Consider the following 14,626-nt stretch of genomic DNA (forward strand, 5'->3'; position numbering starts at 1 on the left):
GCACCATCAAAGGAAGGTCCTAAAAATTGTCTCCAGCTACCCAAGTCATAGTCTGTTCTTTTTGCTACTGCACGGCAAGCGGTACCGATGCACCAAGTCCGGAATCAACAGGACCCTCAAAAGTTTCCACCCCCAAGCCATAAGACTGTCAAATGGTTATCCAATTAAAGCTACCCAGACTATCTGCATTGACCCTTTTTGCACTAACTCTTTTAACTCATCACATATGCTGCTTCTACTAATGTTTATCATCTACCCTGTTGCCTGGTCGCCATATCCCTACCTATGTGTACATATCTACCTCAAACACCTCGTACTTCTGCACATTGACTCGTTACTCGAACATGAGTATATTGCCAAGTTATCGTTACTCATTGTGTATTTATTCCTCATGTTATTATTGTGCTATTATTTCAAAAAGTTCTCTCTGCGTTGTTGGGAAGGGCCAGTAAGTAAGCATTTCACTGTTAGTCAACACCTGTTGTTTACAAAGCACGAGACAAATACTATTTTATTTGTTTGGATTTCAACAACACGTTGCTTGTGCGAGCGTTCCAAAATAAATTGACATGCACATGTTATTCAATCATTTCATCCACACTCCTTGCGCACGTCTGCAGAGCCGGGCGCTAAAATGTGAATGAAGAGATAGCAGAACAGCGTGGGTAATTGACAAAGAAGACAACAGGGCTTACCAATTTTTTCAAATTATCCTTCATGGAGGTAAGACGTTTTGATTTCATAATGGAAAGAGCAGGTTCTTACAAGGTTTCTAAAACACATATAGTACAAGTCAAAAGTTTGGACACTATAAGAACTCAGAATAAGACCCGGATGCAGACAACTAGAGTAACAGATTTATTGACCCAAACAGGGGGCAGGCAAAAGATAGGTCAAAGGCAGGCAGAGGTCTGTAATCCAGGGTAGACACAATAAGGTAAAGAACAGCAGGCAGGCTCAGGGTAAGGACAGGCAGAAGTTTGTAAACGGGTCAGTCAAGCAGGTAGAGCTCAACAGGCAGGCTCGGGGTCAGGTCAGGCAGAATGGTCAGAACTGGGGAAACTAGGGAACAGAACTTGAGAAAGCAGGGAGCCGGGAAAACAGACTGGTAAGATCTGACAAGACAAGACGAACTGGCAACAGACAAACCGAGAACACAGGTATAAATACACTGGGGATAATGAAGAGCACAAAGACAGGTTAAACAGATCAGGGTGTGACAGACACACCTACTCATTCAAGGATTTTTCTTTTTTTGGTTACTACATGACTCCATTTGTCGTATTTCATAGTTTTGATGTCTTCACTATTATTCTACAATGTAGAAAACAGTAAAAATAGTGTTAAACAAATCAAAATATATTTTATTTTTGAGATTCTTCAAAGTAGCCACCCTGTGCCTTGATGACAGCTTTGCACACTCTTGGCATTATCTCAACCAGCTTCACCTGGAATTAATTTCCAACAGTCTTGAAGGAGTTCCAAAATATGCTCAGCAATTGTTGGCTAGCATTTCCTTCACTCTGCAGTCCAACTCTCACCAAACCATATCAACTGGGTTGAGGTCGGTCGATTGTGGAGGCAAGGTCATCTGATAAAGCACTCCATCACTCCCCTTCTTGTTCAAATATCCCTTACAAAGCCTGGAGGTGTGTTGAGTCATTGTCCTATTGAAAAACAATTGATAATCCCACTAAACGCAAACCAGATGGAATGACGTATCGCTGCAGAATGCTGTGGTAGCCATGCTGGTTAAGTGTGCTGCAATCTCTGAGGCTGGTAATTCTAATGAACTTATCCTCTGCAGCAGAGGATGGGTTGTCCTTTCCTGTGGCAGTCCTCATGAGAGACAGTTTCATCATAGCGCTGAATGGTTTTTGTGACTGCGCTTGAAGAAACGTTAAAATTTCTTGAACTTTTCCATGTTGACTGATCGTCATGTCTTAAAGTAATGATGGACTGTCGTTTCACTTTGCTTGTTTGAGCTGTTCTTGCCATAATATGGACTTGGTATTTTACCAAATAGGGCTGGCTATCTTTTGTATACCACCCCTACCTTGTCACAACACATCTGATTGGCTCAAATGCATTAAGAAGGAAATAAATTCCACAAAATAACTTTTAACAAGGCACACCTGTTAATTGAAATGCATTCCAGCTGACTACCTCATTAAGCTGTTTGAGAGAATGCCAATAGTGTGATAAGCTGTCATCAAGGCAAAGGGTGGCTACTTCGAAGAATCTCAAATATAAAATGTATTTTTATTTGATCAGCACTTTTTTGGTTACTACATGTGTTATTATAGTTTTTATGTATTCACTATTATTCTACAATGTAGAAAATAGTAAACATAAAGAAAAACCCTTGAATGAGTAGGTGTGTCCAAACTTTTGACTGGTACTGTTTATTTGCCAAACAACTCTTAAAAGTAAGGGATGCGCTCTATTTCAAAATATCACTTTTTGTAGAATATTACATCTGTTGTTCCATGCATTCTACAAGTGACAACTTGCAGAAGTATAGCCATAGGCCACTAAAGCAGACTAGTAACATAATACAACTATAATTTTATGTTCTTTTGAAATAAAATGTATTCATTTTTTTTGCTTCTAAAGTCCTCCCTTAACAAAATTAAAATTAATTTCTTTATGATGTTGTATAACACTTGAATTGTGGTGTTTTTTGATTTTTTTTTTACAGTAAAATGACGCATTTATTTTATTGTTTTGACTTTGGCTCAGAACACATTGCTCGATGCCCAGCTTTTCTAGAGTTAATAGTCAGAATAGAGAAACACGAGTGTCAGGGTTTTCGCTGCTGGTCATTCGAGTCAAGTGCAAGAGAGCAGAGATAGGTGATCAGGAGACTTTTCCAAGAGAAATAAAAGACGGGCGCAAACAGCTACAATTCAAGCCAACCGGCAAAAGTGACAAGCACAAAATACCGTCAAGAATACAACCATAAGTTTCACAAAAAGGGTTTCCCCAATAGGGTACAGGCAATGCCCAGGGTGAAAAAAACAGACTGGCTCGATACAATAAACACAAAACAAAAACAATTCCACACAAAGACATGGGGGGAACAGAGGAATTGACACGCAGCTGACTCTGGGACGACCCGGAGGGCGAGGCGCAGGGCGATCAGGCCGGGGACGGTGGAACGCCTGCAGCATTTCAGGGTTTCAGGGCCACCGGAACCCAGCACCTCTCCTCCGGACCGTGCTCCTCCCACTCCACGAGGTACTGAAGGCCCCCCTCCCGACACCTCGTATCCAGGATGGGACGAACGAGAGAGAGAGAGACACATGGAACGAGGGGTTAATATGGTAATCGGGGGGAAGCTGTAACCTGTAACATACCTCGTTCACTCCTCAGGATTTTGAATGGACCCACAAACCGCGGGCCCAGCTTCCGGCAGGTTTCGGGCCTCACTGTGGTGAAGGTCCGCGATTGTTTTTTTGCCACAGCGCAGCCTGCTTGAGGTGAACAGGGGCGGCTTTCCATGTCTCCTCCGCGCGCCTGAACTAGTCGTCCACCGCAGGAGCCTCGGTCTGACTCTGATGCCAAGGTGCCATAACCGGCTGGTACCCCAATACCCACTGAAAGGGGGAGAGGTTGGTGGAGGAGTGGCGGAGCGAGTTCTGCGCCATCTCAGCCCAGGGCACGAACGCCGCCCACTCCCCCGTCCGGTCCTGGCAATAAATAAGACCGCAGAAACCTGCCCACATCCTGAGGCTGATCGAGACCCCCAGATGTTCCATGAACGCCCTCCAGACTCTCGAAGTGAACTGGGGATCGCGATCAGACACTATATCCTCAGGCACCCAGTAGTGCCAGAAGACATGTGTAAACAAGGCCTCCACAGTCTGTAGGGCCGTAGGGAGACTGGACAGATGGAGGAAACAACAGGACTCATGTGTTTCCCTGTGAGGGAAGATCGGTCAGAAAATCCACCGACAGGTGTGACCAAGGCCATTGTGGAACGGGTAAGGGAAACACAAGAGAAACACGAGTGTCAGGGTTTTCGCTGCTGGTCATTCGAGTCAAGTGCAAGAGAGCAGAGATAGCTTACCTCTGGGCAGGTGTCTAGGGACCTTACAGTGGGCGCACACCGAGCAGGAGGAAACATAAACTCTCACGTCCTTTGCCAAGGTAGGCCACCAGTACTTCCCACTCAGACAGCGCACCGTCCAACCGATCCCCGGATGACCAGAGGAGGGTGACATGTGGGCTCAATAGAACTGGTCACGGGCAGGAGATAGTGTATATCAGAATGTCATCGATATATACCGCTATACCCTGCCCGTGCAGCTCCCTGAAATTTTCATTACAAAGGATTGGAAAACCCGTACGGCATGACGGGGTACTCATAATGCCCTGAGGTGGTACTAAACGTCGTCTTCCACTCGTCTCCCTCCCGGATACGCACCAGGTTGTAAGTGCTCCTGAGATCCAGTTTAGTGAAGAAGTGCATTGACTCAATCGCCGTGTCGATGAGAGGTAGCGGTTAACTGTACCTCACCGTGATTTGATTTAGACCTCGATAGCCAGTGCACGGGCGCAGACCTCCCTCCTTCTTCTTCACGAAAAATAAACTCAAGGAGGCGGGTGAAGTGGAGGACCGAATGTACCCCTGACGCAGGGATTCAGAGACATATGTCTCCATAGCCACCGTCTCCACTTGCGACAGGGGATACATGTTACTCCTGGGAAATGTAGCGTCTACCAGGAGTTTTATCGCACAATCCCCCCGTCGATGGGGTGGTAATTAAGTTGCCTTTTTGGAGGAGTTGAGAGCCAAATCGACATATTCTGGGGGAATGAGCACGTTGAGACCTGGTCTGGACTTACCACCGTGGTAGCACCAACGGGAACCACTACACACCTCCCCGATGATGCACCTCCCCGATGATGCACCTCCCCGAGCCCTCTGTTGCCATGGAATGGTGGGGTCATGACGAACCAACCAGGGAAGGCCTAGTACCAGGTGAAATGCAGGAGAGTCAATGAGGAAGAGACTGATTCTCTCCTCGTGACCCCCCTGCGTTACCACGGTCAGAGAGATGGTGGATTCCCTGATTAACCCTGACCCTAATGGTCGACTATCCCAGAGCGTGTACCGGGAAGGGACTAACCACAGGAATAATGTAGATCCCTAAACTAAGGGCGAACGCTCTGTCGACAAAATTCCCAGCCTGAATCGACGAGCGCCTTATATTGATAATGCGGGGAAAATTCAGGACAGCAAACCGGTACAAACAGGTGCACAACAGAGGACTCTGGATGAGAGTGGTGCAGACTCATCTGGGGTGACACCAGAGAGCCCTGCCTGCTGCCGCGACTCCCAGAGGTACCAACCCGGCACTGACCGGCAGTGTGCCCTCTGCGGCCACAGATGGTGCACGTGAAGGCCCCTCCTCCAGCCTCCCTAAGGGCAGCCCCTCCCAGCTCCATTGGCAGTGGTGGTAATGGAGTGGTGGTAATGGAAGCTCGAACCAACAGAGCCATCTCTGGACATCCGCAGGTGACCAGCAGGTTATCGAACCATATGGACAGATCCACCAGTTGGTCAAACGTGATGGTGGCATCCCTGCAGTCCAACTCCCAATGGAAGTCCTCGCGCAAGCGAGTGGTCAAATCAAATCAAATTGTATTTGTCACATACACATGGTTAACAGATGTTAATGCGAGTGTAGCGAAATGCTTGTGCTTCTAGTTGCGACAATGCAGTAATAGCCAACGACTAATCTAACAAAACAATTTCGCAACAGCTACCTTATACACACAAGTTTAAAGGGATGAAGAATATGTACATAAAGATATATGAATGAGTGATGGTAGAGAACGGCATGGGCAAGATGCAGTAGATGGTATCAAGAACAGTATATACATGAGAGATGAGTAATGTATGGTATGTAAACATAAAAGTGGCACAGTTTAAAGTGGCTAGTGATACATTTTTTACATGGCAGCAGCCACTCAATGTTAGTGGTGGCTGTTTAACAGTCTGATGGCCTTGAGATAGAAGCTGTTTTTCAGTGTCTCGGTCCCTGCTTTGATGCACCTGTACTGACCTCGCCTTTTGGATGATAGCGTGGTGAACAGGCAATGGCTCAGGTGGTTGTTGTCCTTGATGATCTTTATGGCCTTCCTGTGACATCGGGTGGTGTAGGTGTCCTGGAGGGCAGGTAGTTTGCCCTCGGTGATGCGTTGTGCAGACCTCACGACCCTCTGGAGAGCTTTCCGGTTGTGGGCGGAGCAGTTGCCGTACCAGGCGGTGATACAGCCCGACAGGATCCTCTCGATTGTGCATCTGTAAAAGTTTGTCAGCGCTTTTGGTGACAAAAAAAATTATTCAGCCTCCTGAGGTTGAAGAGGCGCTGCTGCGCCTTCTTCACAACGCTGTCTGTGTGGGTGGACCAATTCAGTTTGTCCATGATGTGTACGCCGAGGAACTTAAAACTTACTACCCTCTCCACTACTGTCCCGTCGATGTGGATAGGGGGGTGCTCCCTCTGCTGTTTGCTGAAGTCCACAATCGTCTCCTTTGTTTTGTTGACGTTGAGTGTGAGGTTATTTTCCTGACACCACACTCCGAGGGCCTTCACCTCCTCCCTGTAGGCCGTCTCGTCGTTGTTGGTAATCAAGCCTACCACTGTAGTGTCGTCTGAAAACTTGATGATTGAGTTGGAGACGTGCATGGCACACAGTCGTGGGTGAACAGGGAGTACAGGAGAGGGCTCAGAACGCACCCTTGTGGGGCCCCAGTGTTGAGTATCAGCGGGGTGGAGATGTTGTTACCTACCCTCACTGCCTGGGGGCTGCCCATCAGGAAGTCCAGTACGCAGTTGCACAGGGCAGGGTCGAGACCCAGCATCTCAAGCTTGATGATGAGTTTGGAGGGTACTATGGTGTTAAATGCTAAGCTGTAGTCGATGAACAGCATTCTCACATAGGTATTCGTCTTGTCCAGATGGGTTAGGGCAGTGTGCAGTGTGGTTGCGATTGCATCGTCTGTGGACCTATTGGGGAGGTAAGTAAATTGGAGTGGGTCTAGGGTGTCAGGTAGGGTGGAGGTGTTATGGTCCTTGACTAGTCTCTCAAAGCACTTCATGATGACGGAAGTGAGTGCTACGGGGCGGTAGTCGTTTAACTCAGCTACCTTAGCTTTCTTGGGAACAGGAACAATGGTGGCCCTCTTGAAGCATGTGGGAACAGCAGACTGGGATAAGGATTGATTGAATATGTCCGTAAACACACCAGCCAGCTGGTCATCGCATGCTCTGAGGACGCGGCTGGGGATGCTCTCTGGGCCTGCAGCCCTGCGAGGGTTAACACGTTTAAATGTTTTAATCACGTCGGCTGCCGTGAAGGAGAATCCAAAGGTCTTGGTAGCGGGACGTGTCATTGGCACTGTATTGTCCTCAAAGCTAGCAAAGAAGTTGTTTAGTCTGTATGGGAGCAAGACATCCTAGTTCGCGACGGGATTGGTTTTCTTTTTGTAATCCGTGATTGTAGACCCTGTAGACCCTGACACATACCTCTTGTGTCTGAGCCCTTGAATTGCGAGTCTAGTTTGTCTCTATACTGACACTTACCTTGTTTAATTGCCTTGCAGAGGCAATGTTTGTATTCGGTCATGTTTCCGGTCACCTTGCCCTGGTTAAAAGCAGTGGTTCGCACTTTCAGTTACGGACGAATGCTGCCATCAATCCGCGGTTTCTAGTTTGGGAATGTTTTAACCTCTCTGGAGTAGAGGGGATGCTTGTGTCCCGCATAGCCAATAGCCAGGGAAAATGCAGAGCGCCAAATTCAAATACATTTCTATAAAAATCTAACTTTCATTAAATTACACATGCAAGATATCAAATTAAAGCTACACTTTAATTTGTCATATTTCAAAAAGGCTTTTCGGCGAAAGCATAAGATGCTATTTTCTGATGATAGCACAACAGTAAACAATGAGAGAGTAGCATATTTCAACTCTGCAGGCACGACACAAAACGCAGAATTAAAATATAAATCATGCCTGCTTCTTTTGTTGGCACTCCTATATGTCCCATAAACATCACAAATTGTCCTTTTGTTCGATTAATTACGTCGATACATATCCAAAATGTCCATTTATTTGCCATGTTTGATCCAGAAAAACACCACTTCCAACTTACGCAACGTCGCTACAAAATATCTCAAAAGTTACCTGTCAACTTTGCCAAAACCTTTTAAACTACTATTGTCATACAACTTTAGGTATTTCTAAACGTATATAATCGATCAAATTGAAGACGGGATGATCTGTGTTCAATACAGGAGCAAAACAAACTGACGCTACTTTTCTGGTTACGTGCCTCTATCAAAATGTACACATGAAGTGACTCTCGTTCTGAGCTATGGTACTTCTTCATTACACAAAGGAAATTTGTTTCTACAAACTGGTGACATCAAGTGGAAGCGGTAGGAACTGCAGGAAAGTAGATTAGAATTCTGGATTCCCCATGAAAATCTATTGAAAAGACAGTGATTTTTTTTAATCAAATTTTTAAAAAAATCTGAATTGTCTGTCCTCGGGATTTTGCCTGCTAAATAAGTTCTGTTATACTCAAAGACATGATTCAAACAGTTTTAGAAACTTCAGAGTGTTTTCTATCCAATACTAATAATAATATGCATACATTAGGTTCTGGGACAGAGTAGGAGGCAGTTCAGTTTGGGCATGCTATTTATCCAAAAGTGAAAATGCTGCCTGCTACCCCAAACAGGTAAATTGTTGCTGTGGGTACGACATTGCTGATGCACTTGCTAATAAACTTGCTCACCGAATCAGCATATTCGTCAATGTTGTTGTTTGACGCAGTGCAGAACATATCCCAATCCATGTGATCGAAGCAATCTTGAAGCGTGGGATCAGATTGGTCGGACCAGCGTTGAACGGGAGCTTCCTGTTTTAGTCTTTGTCTATAGGCTGGGAGCAACAAAATGGGGTCGTGATCAGCTTTTCCAAAAAGAGGGTGGGGGAGGGCCTCGTGGAAGTTAGAATATCAATGATCCAGGGTTTTACAAGCCCTGGTAGCACAATCAATATGCTGATAGAATTTAGGGAGTCTGTCGTTCCATCCTGCTCCGGCTGCCAAGGTCCAAAATTCCAGGGCGAACTCCTGGGTGCTCCTCGTCCCCTGCCTCAGGTGGAAGAGCCGTTCCCCTGCCACTCTACCCTAGGGCGGATGGTCGAAGACTGCCCTGAAGCGGCGGGTGAACTTCTCAAGGTGATCCAACGCCGCTTCTCCTTCTCCCCACACGGAGTTTGCAGAGCTCTCCCCGAGAGGCATGAGATGAGGGCGGACAACCTCTCCCTTCCCGAGGGAGCTGGGTGAACGGTGGCCAGGTATAGGTCCAGCTGTAATAGGAACCCCTGGCACCGTGCTGTCGTCCCATCATACTCCCTGGGAAGGGAGAGACGCATCCCACTGGGACTGGATCCAGGAGGGACGGGTAGAGGTAACCCCGGTTGTGCTGGTCGAGGCGCTGGAGAGTCCCTGTCTCTCCCAGCGGTCCATGGACTGGACAACGCAATCCATCGTGGTGCCGAGATGTTGCAGCATCGCCGAGTATTCTCAGACGTGCTCCTCGACTCCTCTGACCGGGCTACCTGCTCCTGCTGACTCCATGGTGGATGTGGAATTCTGTCAGGGTTTTCGCTGCTGATCATTCAAGTCAAGTGCAGGACAACAGAGAATAGGTGATCAGGCCATAGTGGAGTTTGGAGTGTGACTGTTTGAGGTTGTGGACAGGTGTCTTTTATACTGATAACAAGTTCAAACAGGTGCCATTAATACAGGTAATGAGTGGAGGACAGAGGAGCCTCTTAAAGAAGAAGTTACAGGTCTGTGAGAGCCAGAAATCTTGCTTGTTTGTAGGTGACCAAATACTTATTTTCCACCATAATTTGCAAATAAATTCATTAAAAATCCTACAATGTGATTTTCTGGATTTTTTTTCTCATTTTGTCTGTCATAGTAGTGTGCCTATGATGAAAATTACAGGCCTCTCTCATCTTTTTAAGTGGGAGAACTTGCACAATTGGTGGCTGACTAAATACTTTTTTGCCCCACTGTCTATAAAATTGGGGCAGCTTAAATTATTTATGTGTGGTATGATTGCTAGTTAGCCTATTGCAGATCTGGACAAACAATCCACCTACCACTTCTGCCACTATGAATAGTGGATAGAGGACAAGATAGACTATATTGACATGTGGTATAGTTAGCATAGTGCATAAGGGAAGCAGATGAGGAAATTTGCATAAGATGGAATCTATTATATAGTAAAGCCTGCAAAATAGTGAATGTAAACCAGGAGGAAAATGCACTACCCTCCCATGCCGAATAAAAACACACACTAAATCCTCCCAAAAGCTTTAAAAAAAAAACTATTTTGGACCACCCTCCACCCTAGTAACTGAATTTAAAAAACATTAAGAACACCTGAGTGTACAAAACATTAAGAACACATTCCTAATATTGAGTTGCACCCTTTTTTGGCCCATGTTGACTCCAATGCTCCCCACAGTTGTGTCAAGTTGGCTGGATGTCCTTTGGTGGTGAACCATTCTTGATACTCATGGGAAAGAGAAAAATCCAGCAGCGTTGCAGTTCTTGATACAAACCGGTGCGTTTTTGCACCTACTACGTACCATACCCCGTTCAAAGGCTCTTAAATCTTTTGTCTTGCTCAACCACCCACTGAATAGCACACAGACACAATCAATCTCTCAATTATCTCAAGGTTTAAACATCCTTCTTTATCATGCCTCCTCCACCTTCGTCTGTGCTGATTGAAATGAATTTAACAAGTGACATCAATAAGGGATAATAGCGTTCACCTGGATTCACCTGGTCAGTCTACGTGATGGAAAGAGCAGATTCATAATGTTTTGTACACTCAGTATAGATGACTGGGTTGTAGAGGGCAGCACTCTTGGCAAAGAAGGTTGGGATGGTCATCATGACAGGGCTGAAGTTGGTTCCTTGATTGGTAAAGATGTAACAGGCCACTGTGGCATAGGGCATCCAGCATGCCAAAAACGAGATGACCATGACGTTCACTTACTTCTCTGACCTCTGAGTGGTCTCTGACTCCCTCCTCCCCCAGTCATTTTCAAACTGTCCCTTAAAGATTAAATACGCGTTAGGGGAAACAGTGCCACTGTTCACCCCAGTGTATTTGTTATTATTTTTGTTTTGTTTATGAAAACGGAAGAGAAGAGCATTCGGCAGCGTGGTCAAATAAATTGCAGTGCATATTCTGCTGTCCTAGTGCAATGATGTCTGAGGGGGAAAAAACAATATTTGTTGTTTGCAGTAACTTCTTTGTTGTTGTAATATCTCAAACGGACATAGCAATTTCACCAGTTAAGGGTTCCAGCTTTAAAGCTTTCGGAGCTTTACAAACCAAACAAACAAAACCATGATGACCTTGTCTCTAGCCATAAACTCAAAGCAACCAGCGGATTTTGATTTGTTTGTTTAATGTTTACTTCATTCACTCAATCAAGCCATGTGCCTTGCATATTTATGTTGATTTATGTTGTGCTTTCCCCAACCTCTAAATAAATAAGGAGCTAATGATTATGTAATGTCTGTCCTACCCCCTACAGCGTGTGTATCCTGGGGAACCGTACTCTGATCTCCAAGGGATTTGACGTTTGTGCCAAGGTCATTGAGCGGGACAACGGCACAGTCACCACCAAACTGTGGAAGATTTTCTGTGACTCCGAGTTCCTCAATGCTACCTGTGACGAATACTTTGCAAACAACAATGTCTCTGAGATCCAGGGTATCCCAGGGGTCAGCAGTGGTATACTGGCTGGTAAGAGGTGCCCACTCAGAATGTATTGTAATCAAATGTAGTCTGTAGTAGAGCGATGTACTGGTACTCCACAAAAGGTATGTAAATTGTTATGATGTGCATTTCTCTCTCTCTCTCTCTCTCTCTCTCTCTCTACTCTCTCTCTACTCTCTCTCTCTCTACTCTCTCTCTACTCTCTCTCTACTCTCTCTCTACACAGAGAATCTGTTTGGTTACTATCTGGAGAAGGGAGACTTCTTGGAGAAGCGGGGGATCTCTGCCATGCAGGACCCTGAAGCTGTCATCACCAACTCCAACCGTTACGTCCTGGCTGACATCACCAGCTTCTTCACCCTACTGGTGGGGATCTACTTCCCCTCCGTCACAGGTTAGTCACTGCTGGGTAACAGGTCAGTCACTGGGTCAAGGGTCAGGGGTCACTGCTGGGGACCGACTAGGTCAAGCTTATCCCAAAAGGACAGTATAGGTACAGGCTTTTGTTTCAGCCAAGCAGTAACCTGATTTATCTAATAACCTATATTACGTTATTATAATTACATTTAAAGATCTTACCTTATGAATTCAAAGTAAATACCAGATCAAAAGCACCATTCCTAGACCCAAGGAAACCAGCGAGAAACATTATTCCTGTTGTAATATCCACTTCATGGTGACAAATAGTGCCGTGAGAGTCTCTCCACAGGCCCAAATGCAGAGAGAGAGAGAGAGAGAGAAATACATTCCACAACTGATGACACAAAAGGAGCTGAATAGGGCGAAATGAGAGGAAGTAGAATTGCTGCCAAAAACCACATCAGCAGAAATTCTGGGGAATACATGAGTCACATTCCCACTATCATCCCAATGGCATAACAGCTGAAGAAAATGCCCATTGTGTATGAACATTTGCTCTGTGACATACAGTATAGTATTATCAGTACTCATGTTTTGTGAGAGATGCTCCTGGTTTGTTGAACACAGCACCCGTTTGCTGGATCATTTTTAAAAACACAGTTGCTACAAGTAAAGAATAAGTTTTGTTAAGGTCTTTTATCGAAAATTCGATTCGTTTTTTTGTTGTGCCTCCACTTTTTCACTTCTGAAAATGTGCACCACATAATTCCAAAAAAGCACTTCCTAGCACAGTGTAATGAAAAAAGTTAAACGTGTAAAACAGAGGACAAGCCATTTCACATCAAGTGTGAAGGATGGGAATTGGTCCTGTTTAATCCTGTTTGTATCTGTTCCTCTGCCTCCCAGGCATCATGGCTGGCTCTAACCGCTCTGGAGACCTGCGTGATGCCCAGAAGTCCATCCCCATAGGCACCATAGCAGCCATCACCACGACTTCTATAGTGTGTATCCTTTGCTTAAGCCATAATGCGTGAGGGGGTGTGGTAGATGGTCACGCCTTTCAGCCAATCAGCATTCAGGGCTCAAACCACCCGGTTTATAATTAAGCAATAAAGCCCGAGGGGATGTAGTATACATACCACGGCTAAAGGTTGTTCTTACGCACAACGCAATGCAGAGTGCCTGGACCCAGCCCTTAGCCTATGGTATATTGGCCATATATCACAAACCCCCGAGGTGCCGTATTGCTATCATAAACTGTTTACCAACATAATTAGAGCAGTAAAAATAAGTGTTTTGTCATACCTGTGGTATACGGTCTGATATACCACTGCTGTCAACCAATCAGCATTCAGGGCGTGAACCACCCGGTTTATAACACAGTATATACAGTGCATTCGGAAAGTATTCAGACACCTTGACTTTTTCCACATTTTGTTGCACGACATCCTTATTCTAAAATTGATTAAATCGTTTTTTCCCCTCAATCTACACACAATACCCAGTAATGACAAAGCAAAAACAGGTCTTTAGACAATTTTGCAAGTTTATTACAAATAAAAAACATAAATATTACATTTACATAAGTATTCAGACCCTTTACTCAGTACTTTGATAAAGAACCTTTGGCAGCGATTACAGCCTCGCGTCTTCTTGGGTATGATGCTACAAGCTTGGCACACCTGTATTTGGGGAGTTTCTCCCATTCTTCTCTGAAGATCCTCTCAAAACCTGTCAGGTTGGTTGGGGAGCGTCGCTGCACAGTAATTTTCAGGTCTCTCCAGAGACGTTCGATCAGCTTCAAGTCCGGGCTCTGGCTGGGCCATTCAAGGACATTCAGAGACTTGTCCCGAAGCCACTCCTGCATTGTCTTGACTGTGTGTTTAGGATCATTATCCTATTGGAACGTGAACCTTCGCCCCATTCTGAGGTCCTGAGCGCTCTGGAGCAGATTTTTATCAAGGATCTCTCTTTACTTTGCTCCATTCATCTTTCCCACAATCCTGCATAGTCTCCCAGTCCCTACCGCTGAAAAATATCCCAACAGCATGATACTGCAAGCACCATGCTTCACCGTAGGGATGGTGCCAGGTTTCCTCCAGATGTGACGCTTGTCGTTTAGGCCAAAGAGTTAAATCTTGGTTTCATCCAACCAGAGAATCTTGTTTCTTATAGTCTGAGAGTCCTTTTGGCAAACTCCAAGCAGCCTGTAATGTGCCTTTTACTGAGAAGTGGCTTCTGTCTGGCCACTCTACAATAAACACCTGATTGGTGGAGTGCTGCAGGTTGTCTTTCTGGAAGGTTATCCCATCTCCACAGAGGGACACTGGAGGTCTGTCAGAGTGACCATCAGGTTCTTGGTCACCTCCCTGACCAAAGCCCTTCTCCCCCGATTGCTCAGTTTTGATTGTCAGCGGACAGCTATTGG

The 14,626-nt window shown here is 45.5% G+C and overlaps 1 protein-coding gene across 1 annotated transcript in view; it reads left to right on the forward strand.

Annotated features, from left to right (window-relative positions):
• LOC110531958 (solute carrier family 12 member 5) overlaps positions 1–14,626 on the forward strand; it is a 99,432-nt gene that overhangs the window by 68,316 nt on the left and 16,490 nt on the right. The window contains exons 8-10 of the mRNA XM_036987843.2: positions 11,654–11,865; positions 12,065–12,232; positions 13,105–13,203. Coding sequence (XP_036843738.1) covers positions 11,654–11,865; positions 12,065–12,232; positions 13,105–13,203 — 479 coding nt within the window. The remainder of the gene's footprint in view (positions 1–11,653; positions 11,866–12,064; positions 12,233–13,104; positions 13,204–14,626) is intronic.

Source organism: Oncorhynchus mykiss, chromosome 9 (assembly GCF_057628025.1).
Source record: "Oncorhynchus mykiss isolate SJ-2025 chromosome 9, ASM5762802v1, whole genome shotgun sequence".
Lineage (NCBI taxonomy): Eukaryota > Metazoa > Chordata > Actinopteri > Salmoniformes > Salmonidae > Oncorhynchus > Oncorhynchus mykiss.